This window comes from Alternaria novae-zelandiae, assembly GCF_023758075.1.
Source record: "Alternaria novae-zelandiae strain BMP 2774 chromosome Unknown scaffold_19, whole genome shotgun sequence".
Taxonomy (NCBI): Eukaryota; Fungi; Ascomycota; class Dothideomycetes; order Pleosporales; family Pleosporaceae; genus Alternaria; species Alternaria novae-zelandiae.
In genome coordinates this window covers 366,674-383,558 of record NW_026056979.1, presented here as the reverse complement: position 1 = coordinate 383,558, position 16,885 = coordinate 366,674, and the positions used below count along the sequence as shown (strand labels likewise).

The following is a 16,885-nucleotide window of genomic DNA, read 5'->3' as shown; positions in this document are numbered from 1 at the left end:
TAACGAGGGCAGCGGAGGGTGGGAATCGCATCATGGACTGGGTCCTAGGGCGGAATAGAGTTTGCAGCGCTCGCCAGTCACATTGGCGGTGTATAGGTTGGAGCAGAGGAGTTTGGTAGACGAGGTGGATGCCTTGATGGTGCGCACATGGCTGTCGCGTCCGCTCGAAAGGAGGAGAGATAGACGCAGGGCAGGACGGAATCGGCGGAGGTGAAAAGCGGTCCCCTACACGTGCGGCTCGGTTGCGGGGATGGGGAGGCGTGGTTCTCGGAGGAAGCGCAGAGTCCGGTGGTCTGGCGAAAGGCGATGGCAGATGCAATACGCGATTGTGACGAATTGGCGGTCACGATGCAGGCAGAGCGCGTCGGCAACGCCTGCTCATGCCGATGTCGACCGGCGAGCTGTCACGGCGGTGCCGGACATGTCAGAACATTGTGCGGCGATCACTGACAATGGTGTGCGCATTACAGGCTGAGGGATGCACCGAGAAAGGACCGTGGTTATCAAACATGGTGACATGGCGCCTCTCCATGTCGTTAGCAGGTCGCGCGAACGTGACGCGTTGTTTGGTTGCACGCGGCGCAAGATTGCGATGCGTCGTGGATGGGGGTGTGGGCAAAGGGGAGCGCGGAAAACATGGGTTTGCTTTCCGTGGGTGCATTCGCATTTGCAGTGGCATGCAGCGTGCGTTGGAGTACGCGAAGACCGGAGAGTGAGTAGGTCCGAGTCCAGACGTTGGATGCAGTGATGCGCCCTTTCCTCCTACGAGTGGGCGGCCGGCCGTTCCTTCCCTTCTTCCCTGGAGGGTCCGCGGAAGGCACCATACGCGGGATACGGGAGAAGCCTCAGAAGCCTCGGCCGGCCCAAAGCATCGGAACGCACGCCTTTTCCCTCGCCCTCGCCCCCATTCCCACCCCGCATACCACCACCTCGACAAACTTGCTGCCTCTGCTGCAATCGTCATACGAGTCATGCACTGGACTGTCCAGCTGCTAGACTGGGCGCGCGCCGTCGGACATCGTAGTTGCAGCCGTCTAGTATATCGTGCATGCAACTGCATGGGCGATAGACACCCATGTTGGCCATGGCATGCTGCAGCTCGCTTGCTATTATTGCTCCAGAATGGATCGGTCCGGCACCCTGGGCCTCGAGAGGCAGCGATGCAACACTGAAACAATACGCGCCCATCTTATGCGTCCCGCCGTCTTGTGTAGAAGCGCCGCTGGGTCTCCACCGTTACAGATCTTCGAGAGGACATCCTGGACCAGAGCCAAGAGTGCCCACAACGTCGGAACGGCGACGCGTGGCAGCAGCGTATAAACCACGGACAAGTGATAAAGTGCATTGCCACCTGTGCGACGTCATGGCTCCTTCCCAGAGGGTCGATACTTCCGACAGACTTTCTCAGCAGAGGCGTTGCGATAAACTCTATGAGAGGAAGTGGGGGTATATTCCAGCTATTATATACTGCTCGTGCTATCGAAGAAAGGGGACACACCAAGGGTCCTGATCGCTCCGCTAAAAAAACAACAACATGCTCGTCAGAAAGGAGCCAAAAGGCCGCATGCAATCCACCATGATTCGCGTCGTGTGCGCTGCACCGACGCAAAAGGACGTGACATGCACAACGAAGCTGACGCGCTGAGACCACCATGCTCTCGTGAAGATAGAGGCAAACAAATCGTTTTGTCGCAAGGAAACCGAGGTATCAAGGTATCATATTCTTAACATGCCGTAACGCCAGACTGGGGTAGTCGCCCAAAGAAGACCCGATTTTCCCTACCGCAAGATGCGCCATTAGGTGAAGAGCAAGTCGACGCGAGAAAAGGCAGAAGAGGCAAAATCCCCTGTTCCGAGGTGGTTCGCACTGGTGCGTGAGCCATGGGATCGGCGAAAGTGAGGCTAAAAATGGTGTCGCGGAATGCACAACATCCTGGAAGCATCTCTAGAGTCCAGGTGTAACGAGGCCGTCGCGTTGATGCGCTCGATAGAGCGTCGGGGGAAAGCCAGTCCGGGCTAGGTGGGTGCCTGGCAGGGGCTACCTGTGTAGCGGGCAGGCAAACTATCCATGAACAGAGTGGTACAAGGGTGGTGCGAGATGCTACTGCTGGGGACGGCGGGCAGTCCAGATGTGGCTTTGGGCCGGTCAGTGGGCGTGGGCAGGCGCGGATTGGTGCGTGACTTACATGTTGTTGTACGCATGGATTTTGCGGTTGCAGATTTCCCTGCGAACACTCTCGAGCACTGGCCTGACATGCGCGTCGAGGTCCCACTGATAGACCCTTGTGAGAGGTGCAAAGGTTAGCGCCTCCAGACCCTCGGTCAGGCCCAAGTTGTACCACCTCCCAATATCCTTCTGGTGCGGGTCATTGGGCCATGTGTTGTAGGGGACGCGAATAACCGTCTCCTGGATGTCGATGAAGCCGGCGGCCTGCAGCAGCTGGCGGGTGCGGTGTTCGTAGGCGATTGGGCGCGAAACTCGTTGCGTAGCGTCAGCCAGCCAGCCGTACCACTTGGTGAGCATGCTGTCTGGGGGCAGCGTGTAGTCGTCGCAGCGCGGCTCCATGTCGATTTCAATGTGCTCTATCCAGCCGGTGCCGGGCTTGAGATGTCTGCGGCAGTTAGCAGGGGCGCCAAAAGCGAGGGTCTAGCGAGGGCGCGCACGAGTAAATCTTCTGGTAGAGTTCGGGCCAGCTCGTCACGCTGCCGCACGCCATGCGCAGGTGGATCAGGTCCCAGGAGTCCTCGCCCAACGTCCATGGGCTCTCGTAGTCGCGTGGTACTCGGAATCGCAGGTTCGGGGGGATTCTGCGGGGGCTGCATCAGTGTCAGGCCGGACAAGCGACGGGCGGGCGGCATACTTCTCAGGCTGAATATTGACGAGATCTAAACCTAGGACCTGCGCACATCATGTCAGCCGTCTGGCAGCAATGCGTCATGCTTAAGTGGGCGCACCTCGGCGTTTAGGTATTTGCTGCACGGGCGCGGTTAGCCTTGAGTCGGTAGCTCTGGCTGCTTTGGCCAACTTACTCGGCCATGTCAATTGCCCAGATGCCCGTCCCACAGCCTACGTCGAGGATGCGGGGCTGCACGTTTGGCTGCGTCGGCACCGGCGCCTGGTGCAGCTGCCCTCTCCGTGCGACGGCGAAGAATTGGTGGTAGATGTCCATGCGGTCCTTCTCGGGCTCGTCGCACGGGTACATGTAGAGGCCTCTCCGGAAGCCATGATACCAGCGGCCATTTTCCATGTAGTTGCTGTTCTGAGCGGGCACGGGCAATCTGCGGGCGAAGGTCAGTCTGCGGGCGTGGTACGGAGAGCGGGGGCACACACCCATTCGAAGCCATCGTGACCATTGGAGCGAGATGTATCGACAGCGAGGGCAGACGGCTAACGGCGAGCGAGGGCGGTGCTAGGGGCCAAGTCGTCGTATGCGCTGATCATGGGACGATGACGGGGACGCGGAAGCAGGGCGCGCTGTCGTTTGGGACGTGTACGGCGTCGAGTGCGGTCAGGCGTGGGTATACTGCTACAGTCCAGCAAGGCGATCTCAGTCATCAGGGCAGAGCGATGCGGGAGGTATTTAAAAGCGGACGACCCCTGCAGTGCTTCCGTCAAGCGCGACTACGAGTGCTGACGCTGGGTCGACCACAAGCAGGCCGGCATCAATGCAAGAGGCAGTCCGAGGCGTGCTCCACTCATCTTTTGCACCTCTCTGGGACCCATCGGCACGCAGGCCATAGCTGAGCTACTATTAATTAGGTGGCCCTGTCCATGCCACTCGCGCTCGGAGCTGGACCCAACCAAGTCAAGTCTCTTCCGGCTACCACAATGGCGGGTGCAGTCGTCTCTCGGAAGCGCATCCGTGCACTCGACTGCCTGCCAGTGCCTACCAATCTCCTAGTAGCCTCTCCCTATCCAGTGCCCCAGGCACGTCGTCTGGTAGCAGCACACACCGCTCCCCAACCGAAGAACACCGTCATGCGCCTCACCCTCAGCATCCGCACCATGATGATTGCATGCACCATCATACACTGTAATGCACCCCCCAGATGGACCATGACAGCCCCTTCCTCTTGGCCGCGACGCCCAATAGAGTGGTAACCGACCTGCGCGGAATCCCGTACCATGCTCCACTCGAGCGAATAGGATTCCCGTCATTCACACACACCCTGCCGCTTCTGTGCTCGTCGTCTGCCGCTTCAGGACACCATCAGCCCTCAGCGACGCTTGTCGGCCCAGGCGACGCTTTCGCGTCCAAGACCGAAATGACTACTCAGGTGATACCATTCAGGCTGGATAATCTCCGCGATCCCCAGCAGCAGCTCAATCACCATGGTGCTTACGCGAGACGAGTACCGAAGAATTGCTTATCCCAGCGGACCGTCAGGCTGCATGCGCGTTTGCCCGCCTGTAGCGTTTAGAGCACGTTGCGAGCATAGCACAAAAGCACTCTGGGACCGATCCCACTGCCCCAATACTTGCAACCAGGTTATGGCAGACCACCGTTTCGACTGCATTGTCGACACAAGTCTTGTTGCAGCGCCGCGCGCCGTTCCGCTGCCGACTGGTCGTTCGGTACAGGAAGGGTTGCGCAAGGGGCCAACCCCGCCTGTCTGTCGGTAGCAGGCTTTGCTGGCGACGACGATAACAGCAATAAATGCATCGATATCTTTTGTGAGCCCTTTGTGACAGTAGCGTTCGCCAAGTACGTAGCAGGTAGATCGATTGGGCCGATCAAGCCATGGCCATGCAGTCGCCGACACGGCAGGTAACTTTGTCGATACGTGATGCGTCCTGTCGAAAGCGTTCCCAGAAGCATGGTTCACCGCCTAGGATCACACACCTCATTCGCTCCTAGTTGCCGTCTAGAGAACTGCGCCGCACGGGAAGCTATAGCTCGCGAACTGCTTTCTGCGTATAGCTAGAAGGCGATCATCCTGCATCGCTTGCATCTAGCGGGGCCGGCCTTTGCAAAAACTTGAACAAAGACGCCAACGTAATCGTTACAAGCTGCTCCAGGGACTGAGACGCGACGTGGCTGCAGTTGACAGTTCCGCGAGGGACATGCCGACCGCGCCCATGTCAGCATGTCAGCTCCACGATGCAGACGGCGGAGTCCTGGTAGCGAGGCCCCCCTGCAGGCACAGAGGGACCGTTTCAGCTCTCAGCACAACACCAGCATAAATCGGAAACGATGCAACCTCGCGAGGGACGGCTGCAGGGTTGGAGAGGAAGAAACAGGCTGACTGATGGCCGCGAGGGCGACAAGAGTGCGGGGAGGCCTAGACAGACAGCCGTGAGCAAGGCAGAGTGAAACACGGTCGTCGCTGACATGGCTGAACCGGCGTGCTGGGTCTCTCCATAGGGCTGGGAAGGAAAGTGCGACTGGCGAGCCGCCGGTCGGTCGATGCCGCATGAACACCAGAGCTGCCTCCACCACCGCCCACCCACCGCGCGACAAACACGGCGCCGTGACGCCGAACTGCTTCTAGCGAGCCACTCCCCTCTTTTGACAGCCAACGACAAGGTCGATGCTGGTCGTCACTGCCGGCACCCACATGGGTCGCGCCTGGGATACAGCACATCGCGCGACGGCATTCGCCCGCGGCTGCAGAATGAAGCGCGCGTGGGGCTGACATGTCCAGCCTGAGACGACTGAGCATGAGCGCCTGGGCCCTGCCGACACCTCAGCGCACCAGAGACGGCGTTTCAGGCCTGGTGAAGCGGTTCCAGCTATAGTGCACCTGCACAGTAGACATCATCGAAACATCGCAACCAAGCATCATGGCCCGTCTTCTGCAGCACATCTCTAATCGGAAACCTTTGCCAACGCAGAGTCAGCGACCAGGCGCTTCCGCCCACCCCAGGCGCGCCGACTTACGGTCCTTCTTTACGTCATTGTCCGTCTTGCCTGCCAGCGGAATGACTTTCGGCGCGGGCCTGATATCACCATCTCCAGCTCAGGCATGTGTAGGTTATCCGAGGCAGCCAGATTGCGATGACTGGGGACGCGGCGGTTAGCGAAATTTATCACGGTGTAGTCTACAACACGGCCTGATACCCACCGAGCTTTTGGCGCCCGTTATTCATGCACAACATATCTTCCTTCGACATAGCACCGCCGCTATCTCTTTTCCAGAAACAGCCTCCACGGGCAGTGAGATCTTTCTGGCTACACTTTTCCTTCGCCGCGGGGTCCAATCTTGGGCGCTGGCAACGAGTCAGCATACGTGCCGTGCGGACGCCTTCGATTGCAGCCGTAGATTGTCATACGCGACGATTGTGTCGACCCAGCCGCGCTGGCTGTGTTCACACATTGCGTATGCCGCAAGTGCTCGACTCGCGGGCCTCTGCATCATCTCACGCCGTCACCGTGTCACGGCACATCCCAGCATGTGCGGTGCGGTGGTACAACTCACAAAGACCGTTGGAGACGCACCACCCAGCCCGACGGCTGCTTGCAACCGTAACCACACGGCAGCCGCCGCTGCAACCACCAAGTGCCGAATTAGCAGAAACAGTCCCTTACAACGGACCGAACCATCAGGCTGTACGTGCACGACAAGCCAACTATATTTGTGTAACTTGGAATTTGTAAGGTTTGAACGCACGAGCACAAAGTGCACTGATGATCACATGGGACGTCACGCAGAACACCTGCAGGTAACTACCTTGACATCGACTTAGGCCAGCAACAGGGTCTCCCACGAGGCAAGCCAACGCAGTCTCCTCATACAGGGGCCATGATTCATCGTCTAACCTCCTCACCTGATTTTCACGTTGCGGAGTCTACACAGAGCACGAGAAAATGCAGAGCGTCACCGCGAGCCAAGTAACACCGGATACTCGGTACTCCCAGCACGATCTATCACCCTCCTACTGCAGAACTAGCAAGTTCAACACACGATATCGATTTCGATCTCGATACCCGACGGACATGGCGCGCATGTCCGCTCCCAAGATCCGATGTCAGAGCCGTTTCGGACACCAGCGGTAACCCCTTGCTAGACATCGCCTTGTTGCCTACAGCCCGCGCGTCAACTACGATTTGGTTGCAGAATTGTGTCCCTCTGATTCAGAATGTGGGTACTATCATGCACAATCGGGCGTTATTACGCTGTACGTACCACCGGCTGATATCTATCCGACTGAAAATGAGATTGACGTGCTCACCGCCCGCTCGAAAAACTTCAATCTTGTCCAGAACTGGAACCGGTATTCGAAGCCGAACGCCTTGCGTGTGAACAGCATCTCCATCTGTGGGGTTCGCATGTATACCCTGACCCACGTTGGTCTGGCTACGCTGGCGGACCAACTGTCCTGGCGTATGACTAGCGTAAAAGTCTTCGGTATCTCCTCCGTTCGCGCTAAAAAGCAGGGTTCTGCGTGTCATCGCAAATCAAATCACGGCAACGCAGTCACTTGTTTTCCAATGAGATTACGATGTGCGAGGAATTAAGCTTTGCACGTTCTGGAACCCTACACCCGCGAGGGACCCGTCAAAACCCATGAAACCCAAGGCTTCCAACTCGGGAATCACCGTCTACTGTACCCGTCATACTGGTCCCGCTATGTTGGCGTCTCGTCTCATGGTGTATTTTCGACACATGACTGGTGCTAGAGATTAATTATTACCGACGGGATGACCTTGGTATTCGTCTTATACACAACCCGTCCTATTACTACTCCTGTGCAGCTAAACCGTTCTGCTGTTATACACCAGCACAAGCGTCTGTTGAGCAAGGAACATTCCAAATATCTTCCTCACGCCCGGGGCGTGGTGCCGGTCCAACGGCTAGCTTGCATCATGATCGATGTCCATCCCATATTGTACACTCCCGCGACATCTAGACCCATTGCCATCTCTTTCGTATCCACTTCAGGACATACACCAACAGCACAAGTACAGGAACCTCGATCAAGGGGCCCACCGTACTTGCCAGAGCCTGCCCGCTACCCGCGCCGTAGACCGCGACGACAACCGCGATAGCGAGCTCAAAGTTGTTGCTCGCAGCAGTAAAGCTCTGCGTGCAGCTAACCTTGTAGCTGAACCCCATCTTCCAGCAGAACCAGACCGTACTCGTAAAGATGACGATGAAGTAGACCAGGAGCGGCGCGCAAACCCTCAGCACATCCGTAATCTGCCTGACAACATGCGCGCCCTGACTAGCAAAGAGAACGATGATCGTGTAAATCAGGCCGATGAGCGAGAACGGCGCGATATAGCGTATGAACCTGCGTTGATAGCGGTCCTCTCCCAGCATCGACCTCAGTGCCAACCTCGTAATCACAGCGGCACCAAGTGGTATCCCCAAGAAGACGCCCACACTCTGCGCAACCTTCTCATACGAAATATCCGTCTTGTCCCCATGACTAACCACCTGGATATAAAACACCGCAAAAGGCGCAAACAGCACAATCTGCAATATCGAATTGAACGCCACGAGAACAGCGCAGTAGTCGCCGTCGCCGCCTGCAAGATCCGTCCAGATGAGTACCATGGCGATGCAGCGCGCGATGCCCACGAAGATAAGTCCTTCGCGCAGATCTTGGCGGTCGGGTAGGAAGGCCCATGCTAATCCCACCATGAAGAGGGGGGCGATGATCCAGTTGAGAACGAAGGAGACGGCGATTTGGATCCAGAGGTCGCGTTTCTTGAGGAGGAGGTGCAGGGTTTCGAAGCGGACTTTGCAGAGAATGGGGTACATCATCACTAGGAGGCCGATGGCTATATAACGTGTTAGCATCTGGCATGGTACCTACGAGATGGATCATAGGATGGGGATGATGATGGAAGGAATGAGACGTACCAATCGGTATACTGACGCCCACGAACTCTCCTCTCTGCAATGCTGGACCCACGGAGTCAACTGTATTCCCCAATGCGATGCCGATGCCCATGGCGAGGATGATCCATACAACTAGGAAGCGGTCGAGGAACGAGAGGCCTTTTAGAGGAGGAAGTTCTTTTTGTGTTGATAGATTGTTGCCTGTATCGATGTTAGTTCTCCCATTGACAAGGTTATAAACAATAGAATTGGGGTTGACATAGACGTACCCATCATATCCTCTCCATCACCAGCAACACCATTGATACCAGCTTTCTCAACATCGCCTGCTGTTCCATCTCTTAACCGTGCATCTTTCCCAACCTCCTCATCGCGTATCGCTCCTCTTTCAACAGTATCCATCTTCTTTCGCTTTCCTTTCCTTTCCTTTCTCTATTCCTCTTTTTCTTCTCTTTTAGTAGCGCGTGGGTTTCACGATACCACGCGTTTGCAGATGCGCAATGGCACGCGTCTAAAGTAGGTAAAGTGATGATGGCAAAGTAGGCGAGTGCAGCCAATCAAAACGCTGCAGTGACGTTTTCCTGCCGCCAAGCCGCTAACAGCGGGCGGTGAGGCGAAGTTTGGAAATGACGAACGTGATGGTGTTGGCGATCTTCTTGGATGTTGGATTTGATGGAATGCGCATGTCGCGCGTGGGTAATGGGTGAGTGCTTGTTGTATTTATTTTATAGTGGAGTATGGCAATGTGGTCTTCATGTTATAGATGGGTGTTGAGGTGTCTAATGGATTGAGGCTTGCCAACTAGTGCTAGTACTGCGTCTTTCCCAGCCGAAACTGATCTCGACATCTGGAGATGAGAGCTATCTTTTCCCCTTCAGTGGGAATGTTTGACAATGAAAGTCAACTACAATGGTACCGTGTATACCAACCTTCCACTCACGAACAAAGGTTCTTGAGACACTTGATAAGGCTGTATCGCGTCTCCTCATCCCAACCTTCTGGCATGCCGTAGCTCACGAACCCATTCATGTGCCTTTCCGGTCTCCACGTCCTCGCCCTCACCATATCTTGTACCCAAGCAATATCCACTATCTCCACTGTCTTGTCGTGATTCCGAATATCACTGAGGAACCCTCGATTTCTCCAGGAGGTGACCCGCGCGGGGAGACAGTCGTGGTTGAGCTCAACCTCTACCATAGGACCGCGAACCGTCAGTGCGGTCCCCAGTGAGTGCTCCATCAGAACCAAGACATGCTTCCGGATCTCGCCCAATCTTGTAGTATGGTCTTGGGTCTCATCAAGGCCGCATACGCGAACGATGATCGTAGTATAGGCTGGGAAGACGCAGGTAGCCCGCAGCAGATCCCTTGCGTTGATGCGAACTTTCGCCTGACTTAACGGCTTATCCGTCTGGAACTGCAAAACGATGGTCGGTGCAATCTTGTACATCTGGGCCGCTGAAATTGGTGTACAGTGCTGCAGCCTTCTGCGATCGGTCAAGCGATCGGTCAAGCGATCGAAATATTGCGCAACGCGGCGATCAAGCCCGCTAAACATGGCCTCGGAAGACAAACAAGTGTCTGAGCCTAGGATGATAATAACACAGCTGTTGCGGTGAAAGTCCACAAGGGCCATCCCGCGGGTTTCCAGGTTGACGTCGAGCATACCGAAACCGTAGCGATGCGTAACACCTGTGTAGAAGTTGTATGTGACCTCATGGCTGCTGGGCGCCAATCTATTAATGAACTTAATGATGTTGACAGGTAGATCGAGGAATCCGGGTTGGCTCGGTGGAAGTTCGTACTGCTGGGTCTTCTCCGACAGTAGGAATTGTCGTCTGACATCGACCTTGCGACTAGTCGATAAAAAGCATATGGTGCCCTCTTTGCCGTTTGGAGCCACTCGGACGCTCCATATCAAACGGCGCGCGATCTTCAAATTGAGTGTGTCCATCTTTCCTAACTCGTACAGAACCTTGGTGAGGAGTTCGACGTCAAATTGGGGACGTACGGGATTTCCACTCCTCTCAAAACGAACTGACAGGTTGCATGCGACTCCGTTCCAGAAGATGTCGAGCAAAGGCAAGATCTTCATGTCCTTGCTGGAGTAGCTGTCAAAGTCATCCCACGGAGAATGTCCGGAAACATCGGCGGGTATATTCGGTGTTGCCAAGTTGATGGCAACGGTACGCAGTTTTGAGAGGCTCGATCCGATATGTTGCGTCCACTTATAACATGTCTCTACAGGATTGACGATAATCGTATGAAAATCGTAACAATCGATGAGTATACCGTAGTTGAATCGGAACACATTTTGACCATAGAGAACGCCGATTGCCTCGTGGTATATCTGGCGGCAAGTCTGAAGTATGGCTGCGTTACCTGCGAAGCCGCTGGCCTTGATGACCGAGATATTTCCTTTGTCCGCGATCACAACGGGCGCGTCATCTACCAGTATGTATTGGTAGATCTCATTGCGAAGTTCGGCCGGAATGGAGAGTAGTGAGGTTTGAGTCTGATTGCTGGTTTGGGAATACACTCGTGCTATCTGCCCGTGAATGGGCTTCGGAAACGGGAAGTGCATAACTGAGTGAGAGACAGCGCTTCAGCTCGTGAGTAGCTGCGCGGCGGCTGCAAGTGTAACACTGTCGTATTTAGTAAATACACATACACAGTAGCTAGAGCAGGGAAAGATCTTACCTGATGGCTGTAAGCGTAGCTGTTTGTAAGAGATGGCGGTGAGGAGAGTGCAAGTGTTCAGGAACTCGCAGTGAGGTTGTCGTGCTTGAGCTTGGACCTTAGCTGTCCTAAAGGAAAGAACACCAAGGCAGCGACTGTTTGCACTAGCGCACTAGGAAGGTATCTCGTTTACCCTACACTACGTCATCTTCTTATGATCTGTGCCCGAGTGATAAGAATCCGCTGGCAAAACTGAACGTCGGTGACGACGCGCGACCGCAATTACTGGATGATGCGAAAAGATCAATCGAAGGTACACCGGTCACAACGACTAGGTGGTGCCTACGAAAGACGCCGGGGTGTGCGATGCCTGGGCAGGTATTTGCAAGGTCATGGTGAATTTGGGGCTTACTTGTGGCGTGGTGTAATGTAGTGTGAGATATGCTCAGGTAGATGTAGGCTAAACCACTGCTAGATATAGAAGAGAAAAGTAAATACATGCGAGAAGAACATATGTGTGCGTGTTAATCCTCCACTCAATCGCAGAGGTAATAAAGACGCGAAATAATGGCATCCAGAGTCAAGTTGTACCAGTCCGCACAGTTGCCGGTTTCTTCTGGCCAGTATGGCATCGCCCAAAACTCGAGATCGTGCTCTGTATGCACTTTATTCCACCATGTTGGATTACCTTTATCAAACAACGAGGTGAACTCAGTCGTGTCTAAACTCTTCACCGTAGGCAAGCCGAAAAGATGCGGACCCTCGACACTCTTCCGGAAGGCAATCTGCATGGGGATACACTGGCGGTCAAGCTCAACTTTGACACCTAGCTTGCACGCATCTGCGTTTAATTCAGGCTTGAGGTGCTTTAAAAGTAGATAGGCGTTCTTTCTGATATCGCCTAAGGTCGTAGTATGATCCCGAAGCTCGCCACGGTCACCGCATACGCGGACAGTAATTGTAGTGCGGGCTGGAAATATCGCAGTGACACGAAGGAGATCCCATGCGTCAATATGAACGGTGGCTAGGTGTGGCGACTCGTTTGTTTGGAACTGCAAGACGATCGTTGGTGCGTTAATGAGACAAGTAGTTGCTGAAACCGGATTACAGAACGTCGGTGGATCCCGCTCCGAAGACCAGGTCTGCTTGTAATACTCTGCAACGCGACGATCAAGTTTTTCGAACATTGTCTTGGTAGAGTGGAGAGAATTAGTACCCAGTATCATGGTAGAGCGGCTTTTGCATAGAAACGAAGGTGCAACAAGCTTCCGAAGCTGAGAATTGACGTTGAGCATGCCGGGTTGGGTTCCATTCGTGACACCCGTGTGGAAGTTATAGGTGAATTTCTGATCTTCGAGTGCAAGCCAAATGATAGCATCGGTAATATTCCCTGGCAGATTGAATAAGGTTGGTGGGCTCCGTAGAGCAACGATGTCGTATCGCTGTGTCTCGACCGAATGCCCAAACTTACACCGCACAGTACCGTTGCTACTGGTCGAACGATATGCAATGGTGCCTTGGGTCCCCGTCGTGTTCACGTAGATCCCTTCTAGCAAGCGACGTGTTTTCCGCAAATCGAGTGCATCCATCTTCCCTAGCTCGGAAAGGACATTGGCGAATAACGTTACGTCAAGATCTGGTTCTTCTGACTCTGAGTCGTAGTCATCTGATGCATCGTTATCAGCCCTCTCAAGGATAACTGATGTGTTGCGCACGTCGCTGTTCCAGAAGACGTCAAGTAACGGCAACACGTTCAAACACTGGCGGGAATCGTGGCGCACATCGAATTCGACTTCGTAAAATTCCTGCCATGGTGCATCATCTGGTATCTCGGGTATGTCCATGTTGATGGTGATAGTGCGCAATCTCGGAAGGCAAGAGCCAATGCCGTCTATCCATTCTTTGCATACTTCGATGGGACTCGTGAAAGTATTGGCGCATGTTTCATCAAAGTGAAGGTTGTAATTAAAGCGGAAGGCGTTCCGGCTGTAAAGGAGACCGACTGCTTCGTGGTAGATCTGACGGCAAGTACGGATGACGGCAGGGCTTTGTACGGAGGTAGGAATCCCTTTGGCTGCCTTGGTCTTTGTATAATCAACCGTGGTGTTCTCAATCGTGATAGGGTCAGGATCGACAAGCAGGTACTCATAGATCTGATTGCGTAGCTCAGGTGCGATGGTGAGTAGTGAGGGTGAGGGTGCGTCGGGATGTCCAGACCCGGAGCACGCTTGCGCAATTTGGCTACGCTTTGGATCAGGAACTGGAAAGTGCATGACTGCAGTTCAAGACAGTGATTGGGTTGGTGTTTGAGTGCCGTGGTCGGCGTAGGTGTGACTAGCGGTTATTAGTATGTGCAAATACAACAGCCATATCGAGCAAAGAACTTACCGGATAGCTTCCGATGCTGTCGCTCGCGACCGTAGCACGATTAGGTGCACCGCGCTGCTTTCTTTCTGCGCAAGGCGAGAGAATCGTTAGAAGGCAGGTGAGTGTCGGAGTTGTGGAAGTGAAGTCAGTGAGTTTGTAGCCCATGAGCTTGGACCTTGCTTGTTGTGAAAGGAAAGAGCGACGACGCTTTGCCCTAGCGCGCAAAAGACGTCTCTCTCACCTGTACTACGTCATACTGGAACAGTGAGTGCCGAAGTTTGATGCCCAAAGATCAAGGCGATGAAAAGGATCGCAGCACATGAGGTCATTCTCATCAAATACACGCGTCACTGGAGCTGGATGATCGCGAGCCGAAACGCACAGAAGCCAGCGACATGAGTGTAATCTGCGCTTTAATCAGATATCTACATCCGGGCCAACAGCATCTAGATACGACCCCTCTCCAGAAATTTCTTCGGCAAATCCACAGTCTTCGCACGCATATACTCCATAGCATCTGTCACACTGTCAGTAAAGTTCACTCACCCAAACCCCCACTCAATGTACTTACTCTTCCCCAAAGTATCATACGAAGAACACGTATTATACCCCCCATCCCTCAAGTGATCATGCAGCAAAAAATGCACCGACCGAATCCCCGCAATCTCAAACCGGTCAATTGGCTTGCCCTGGTACTCGTCCTTACCCAAAAGCTGCTTAACGCGCTCGATCGTCATGAACGAGCGAAGCCAATCCCACTCATCGTCGTGGCGCACGAAGAAGCCGCAGTTGCAGTCTGAGGCTTTGTCTCCGGAGCGGCCGGCGACGATGTAGCCTAGTGGTGCGCGAACGGTTTCACCGAAGGAACACAGATCGACTGGGGAGGAGGTCTCGTAGGAGGTTTGTTGGCGGGGGTATTCTTTTGTGATGGCGGGCGGGCTGAGGTCGGTGGTTGACTTGTTGCCGTACATGGTGTGAACGCGTAAGGGGAGTTGGTCTTGGGGGAGGAGCGAGACCCAGTAGTCGTAGTAGGGCTTTGGTGCGATCTGGCGCAAGTCGTTTGATAGGGAGAGACCGGGGGCAGATTGGAGGAATACCTCGAGACACCAGCGGTTGAAGCCGTTGGGGATGTCGGGTCGTACTAGCTCGGGGTCGGAAGTCTGGGCGAAGATACGGAAGTCGACTGTTGCTACGTCTTGGTTGCGGGCGTCGATTGGCGAAGAGCCGTTTTGGTGGAATCTGAGTGTCTTGAAGCGGTTCACGTTGTCGCCCATGGCTGTTCATGATCAGTATGGCGTCGTCTTTGTTGCAACAACAAGATGTGCTTACCGTAGCGGATCTGGTCTTCGGTGATTTTGCACTTCTCCTCGATATCGAGACCGCATACATACATATGCCACTCGCATTGCCACCCAGCTGGAGCAGTAATACCTACCTTGGTCGTCGGTGGCGGGGGAAGACCTTTGACTCCCGTGACACGCACGAGATCTTCACCCACTTGCTCCATCTTGACATCGGTGATATCGGCCGTGACGTCACAGTTGTAGTATAGCGGTCCCTGAATCTCGTACAACAGTTGCGAAGTGCATGTTCCGACAGTCACGCAACCTTTTTACGTTAGCTGCGTATCATCTTGGCTTAAGGTGCCGCCACCTACCTCCGGTATCTTTCTCTTTCGCAATATTGAAGCTACCATCATATTCGACTTCCGCGATGGGAAAGCCCATGTTGATGTGCTTGCCAGTCTTCATAAGATCTTTAAACATTGAGTAGTATCCTCCTGTGACGTAGGCAGAACACTCTACAAGATGGCCTGCAATGAGTGCTCCGGCAAGTTCGTCAAATTGATCGTTCTTCCAGTCGTGCCACCAACTGTTCAAATTAGCCAAAGTCAAAGAAGTATCATAGCAACTTACGCCGCAGCACCAATGACTGGCGCAGCGTCTGCAAGCCTTCCACCAAGCACGATATCGGCGCCCTGTCGGAAAGCTTCTGCGATGCAAAGTCCACCCAGATACGCCTGCGCGCATATCGGTTCCATTCCCCATTCCTCAAGCTTCTTGCCATGCATCAAGCTTTCGAACTTCTCTCCCTTCTTAATGAGACTGTTGACCTGTCCAGTCACATCGTCTCCTTCTATCCATGCTACTTTGAGGTGACCAGCACCCGCTTTCTCCAACATATCGACTACAACTTCAGCGAGAAGTTCAGTATCTGAAGCACCAGCATTCACCGCGAGCTTCGTCTTGTTCTTGACTAGATTCGGTATCGCTGGCTCGAGGCATTGGATGAAGGTATCGGCGTACATGGCGTTCTTCTTCCGGTCTTCGAGGCTCGTCGTGCCATTGGTGCTCTTCGTAGGCTTCTGCTTAACTTTGCCGCTACCATGTACGGTCATGGTCATTTCGGATAGCCAATCGCCTGTTCGTGTCAGCTCAAAGTCCTCCATAGCCAGCGTTCAGGGGGGTCTTACCCATAACAACATCAACCTCCGGATCACCCGCCATCCTCATAATAGCAGTCGAACGATCCGTAAACCCTCCCGAGCATCCTGCGATGCGCACAGCGCGCTTGCGGTCAGTAGAAGGAGACATTTTCACTCGTTTGGGGTTCGGCGCCATATATGTCTCGTAAGAAATCTAATAAGGGATCAATTGCTCCATAACGGAGGGTCTCAAAGCTATATACCAGGCCGTCCAGGACCGGCTTTCCGGGGTACGGCAAGCCATCGAGGCTGTTGCAGGGCCGTTCCCTTGGTATCGTCCAATGGCGGCTATGCATAAAGATAGCGCGACACTCATGTCATGTCCTGGGAGCTACTTGCGGATAATCTTGAACGATGGAAGACGATTTCCTGAGAGCTTATGGCGGGGTTGCGGGGAAGGAGACGGACGCGAGCGCGCGGTGCTGCTGAAGGCCTAGGAAACATTTTGATCCTGGTATGACCGAAGCTATGCATAAAAAATGGGTTACTTCCAATTGAAATGTTGGTTTGCGTACCAAAAGGAGCGTGCTTGCCTTCCGTGAGTTGGCAAAGTAGAAGAGGAAGC

The 16,885-nt window shown here is 54.2% G+C and overlaps 5 protein-coding genes across 5 annotated transcripts; all 5 read right to left on the bottom strand.

Moving 5' to 3' along the window:
• Nucleotides 1-2,101: 2,101 nt before the first annotated feature.
• On the bottom strand, nt 2,102-3,248 carry LAE1 (Secondary metabolism regulator lae1; the record flags this gene model as incomplete). The annotated part of the gene is made up of 6 exons (XM_049402069.1): nt 2,102-2,135; nt 2,187-2,612; nt 2,665-2,808; nt 2,862-2,899; nt 2,956-2,974; nt 3,031-3,248. 6 exons carry the CDS (start codon nt 3,246-3,248, stop codon nt 2,102-2,104), a joined length of 879 nt encoding a protein of 292 aa, XP_049252167.1.
• Nucleotides 3,249-7,848: 4,600 nt separating this feature from the next.
• Nucleotides 7,849-9,192, bottom strand: J4E88_008458 (uncharacterized protein; the record flags this gene model as incomplete). Its single annotated transcript, XM_049402068.1, has 3 exons — nt 7,849-8,729; nt 8,812-8,991; nt 9,060-9,192. 3 exons carry the CDS (start codon nt 9,190-9,192, stop codon nt 7,849-7,851), a joined length of 1,194 nt encoding a protein of 397 aa, XP_049252166.1.
• A 534-nt stretch (nt 9,193-9,726) lies between these two features.
• On the bottom strand, nt 9,727-11,373 carry J4E88_008457 (uncharacterized protein; the record flags this gene model as incomplete). Its single annotated transcript, XM_049402067.1, has 1 exon — nt 9,727-11,373. One exon carries the CDS (start codon nt 11,371-11,373, stop codon nt 9,727-9,729), a length of 1,647 nt encoding a protein of 548 aa, XP_049252165.1.
• A 631-nt stretch (nt 11,374-12,004) lies between these two features.
• On the bottom strand, nt 12,005-13,741 carry J4E88_008456 (uncharacterized protein; the record flags this gene model as incomplete). Its single annotated transcript, XM_049402066.1, has 1 exon — nt 12,005-13,741. One exon carries the CDS (start codon nt 13,739-13,741, stop codon nt 12,005-12,007), a length of 1,737 nt encoding a protein of 578 aa, XP_049252164.1.
• A 540-nt stretch (nt 13,742-14,281) lies between these two features.
• Nucleotides 14,282-16,312, bottom strand: J4E88_008455 (uncharacterized protein; the record flags this gene model as incomplete). Its single annotated transcript, XM_049402065.1, has 6 exons — nt 14,282-14,352; nt 14,407-15,111; nt 15,165-15,443; nt 15,493-15,707; nt 15,752-16,256; nt 16,309-16,312. The coding sequence occupies 6 exons, from the start codon at nt 16,310-16,312 to the stop codon at nt 14,282-14,284; spliced, it is 1,779 nt and encodes a 592-aa protein (XP_049252163.1).
• Between the last annotated feature and the right edge of the window lie 573 nt (nt 16,313-16,885).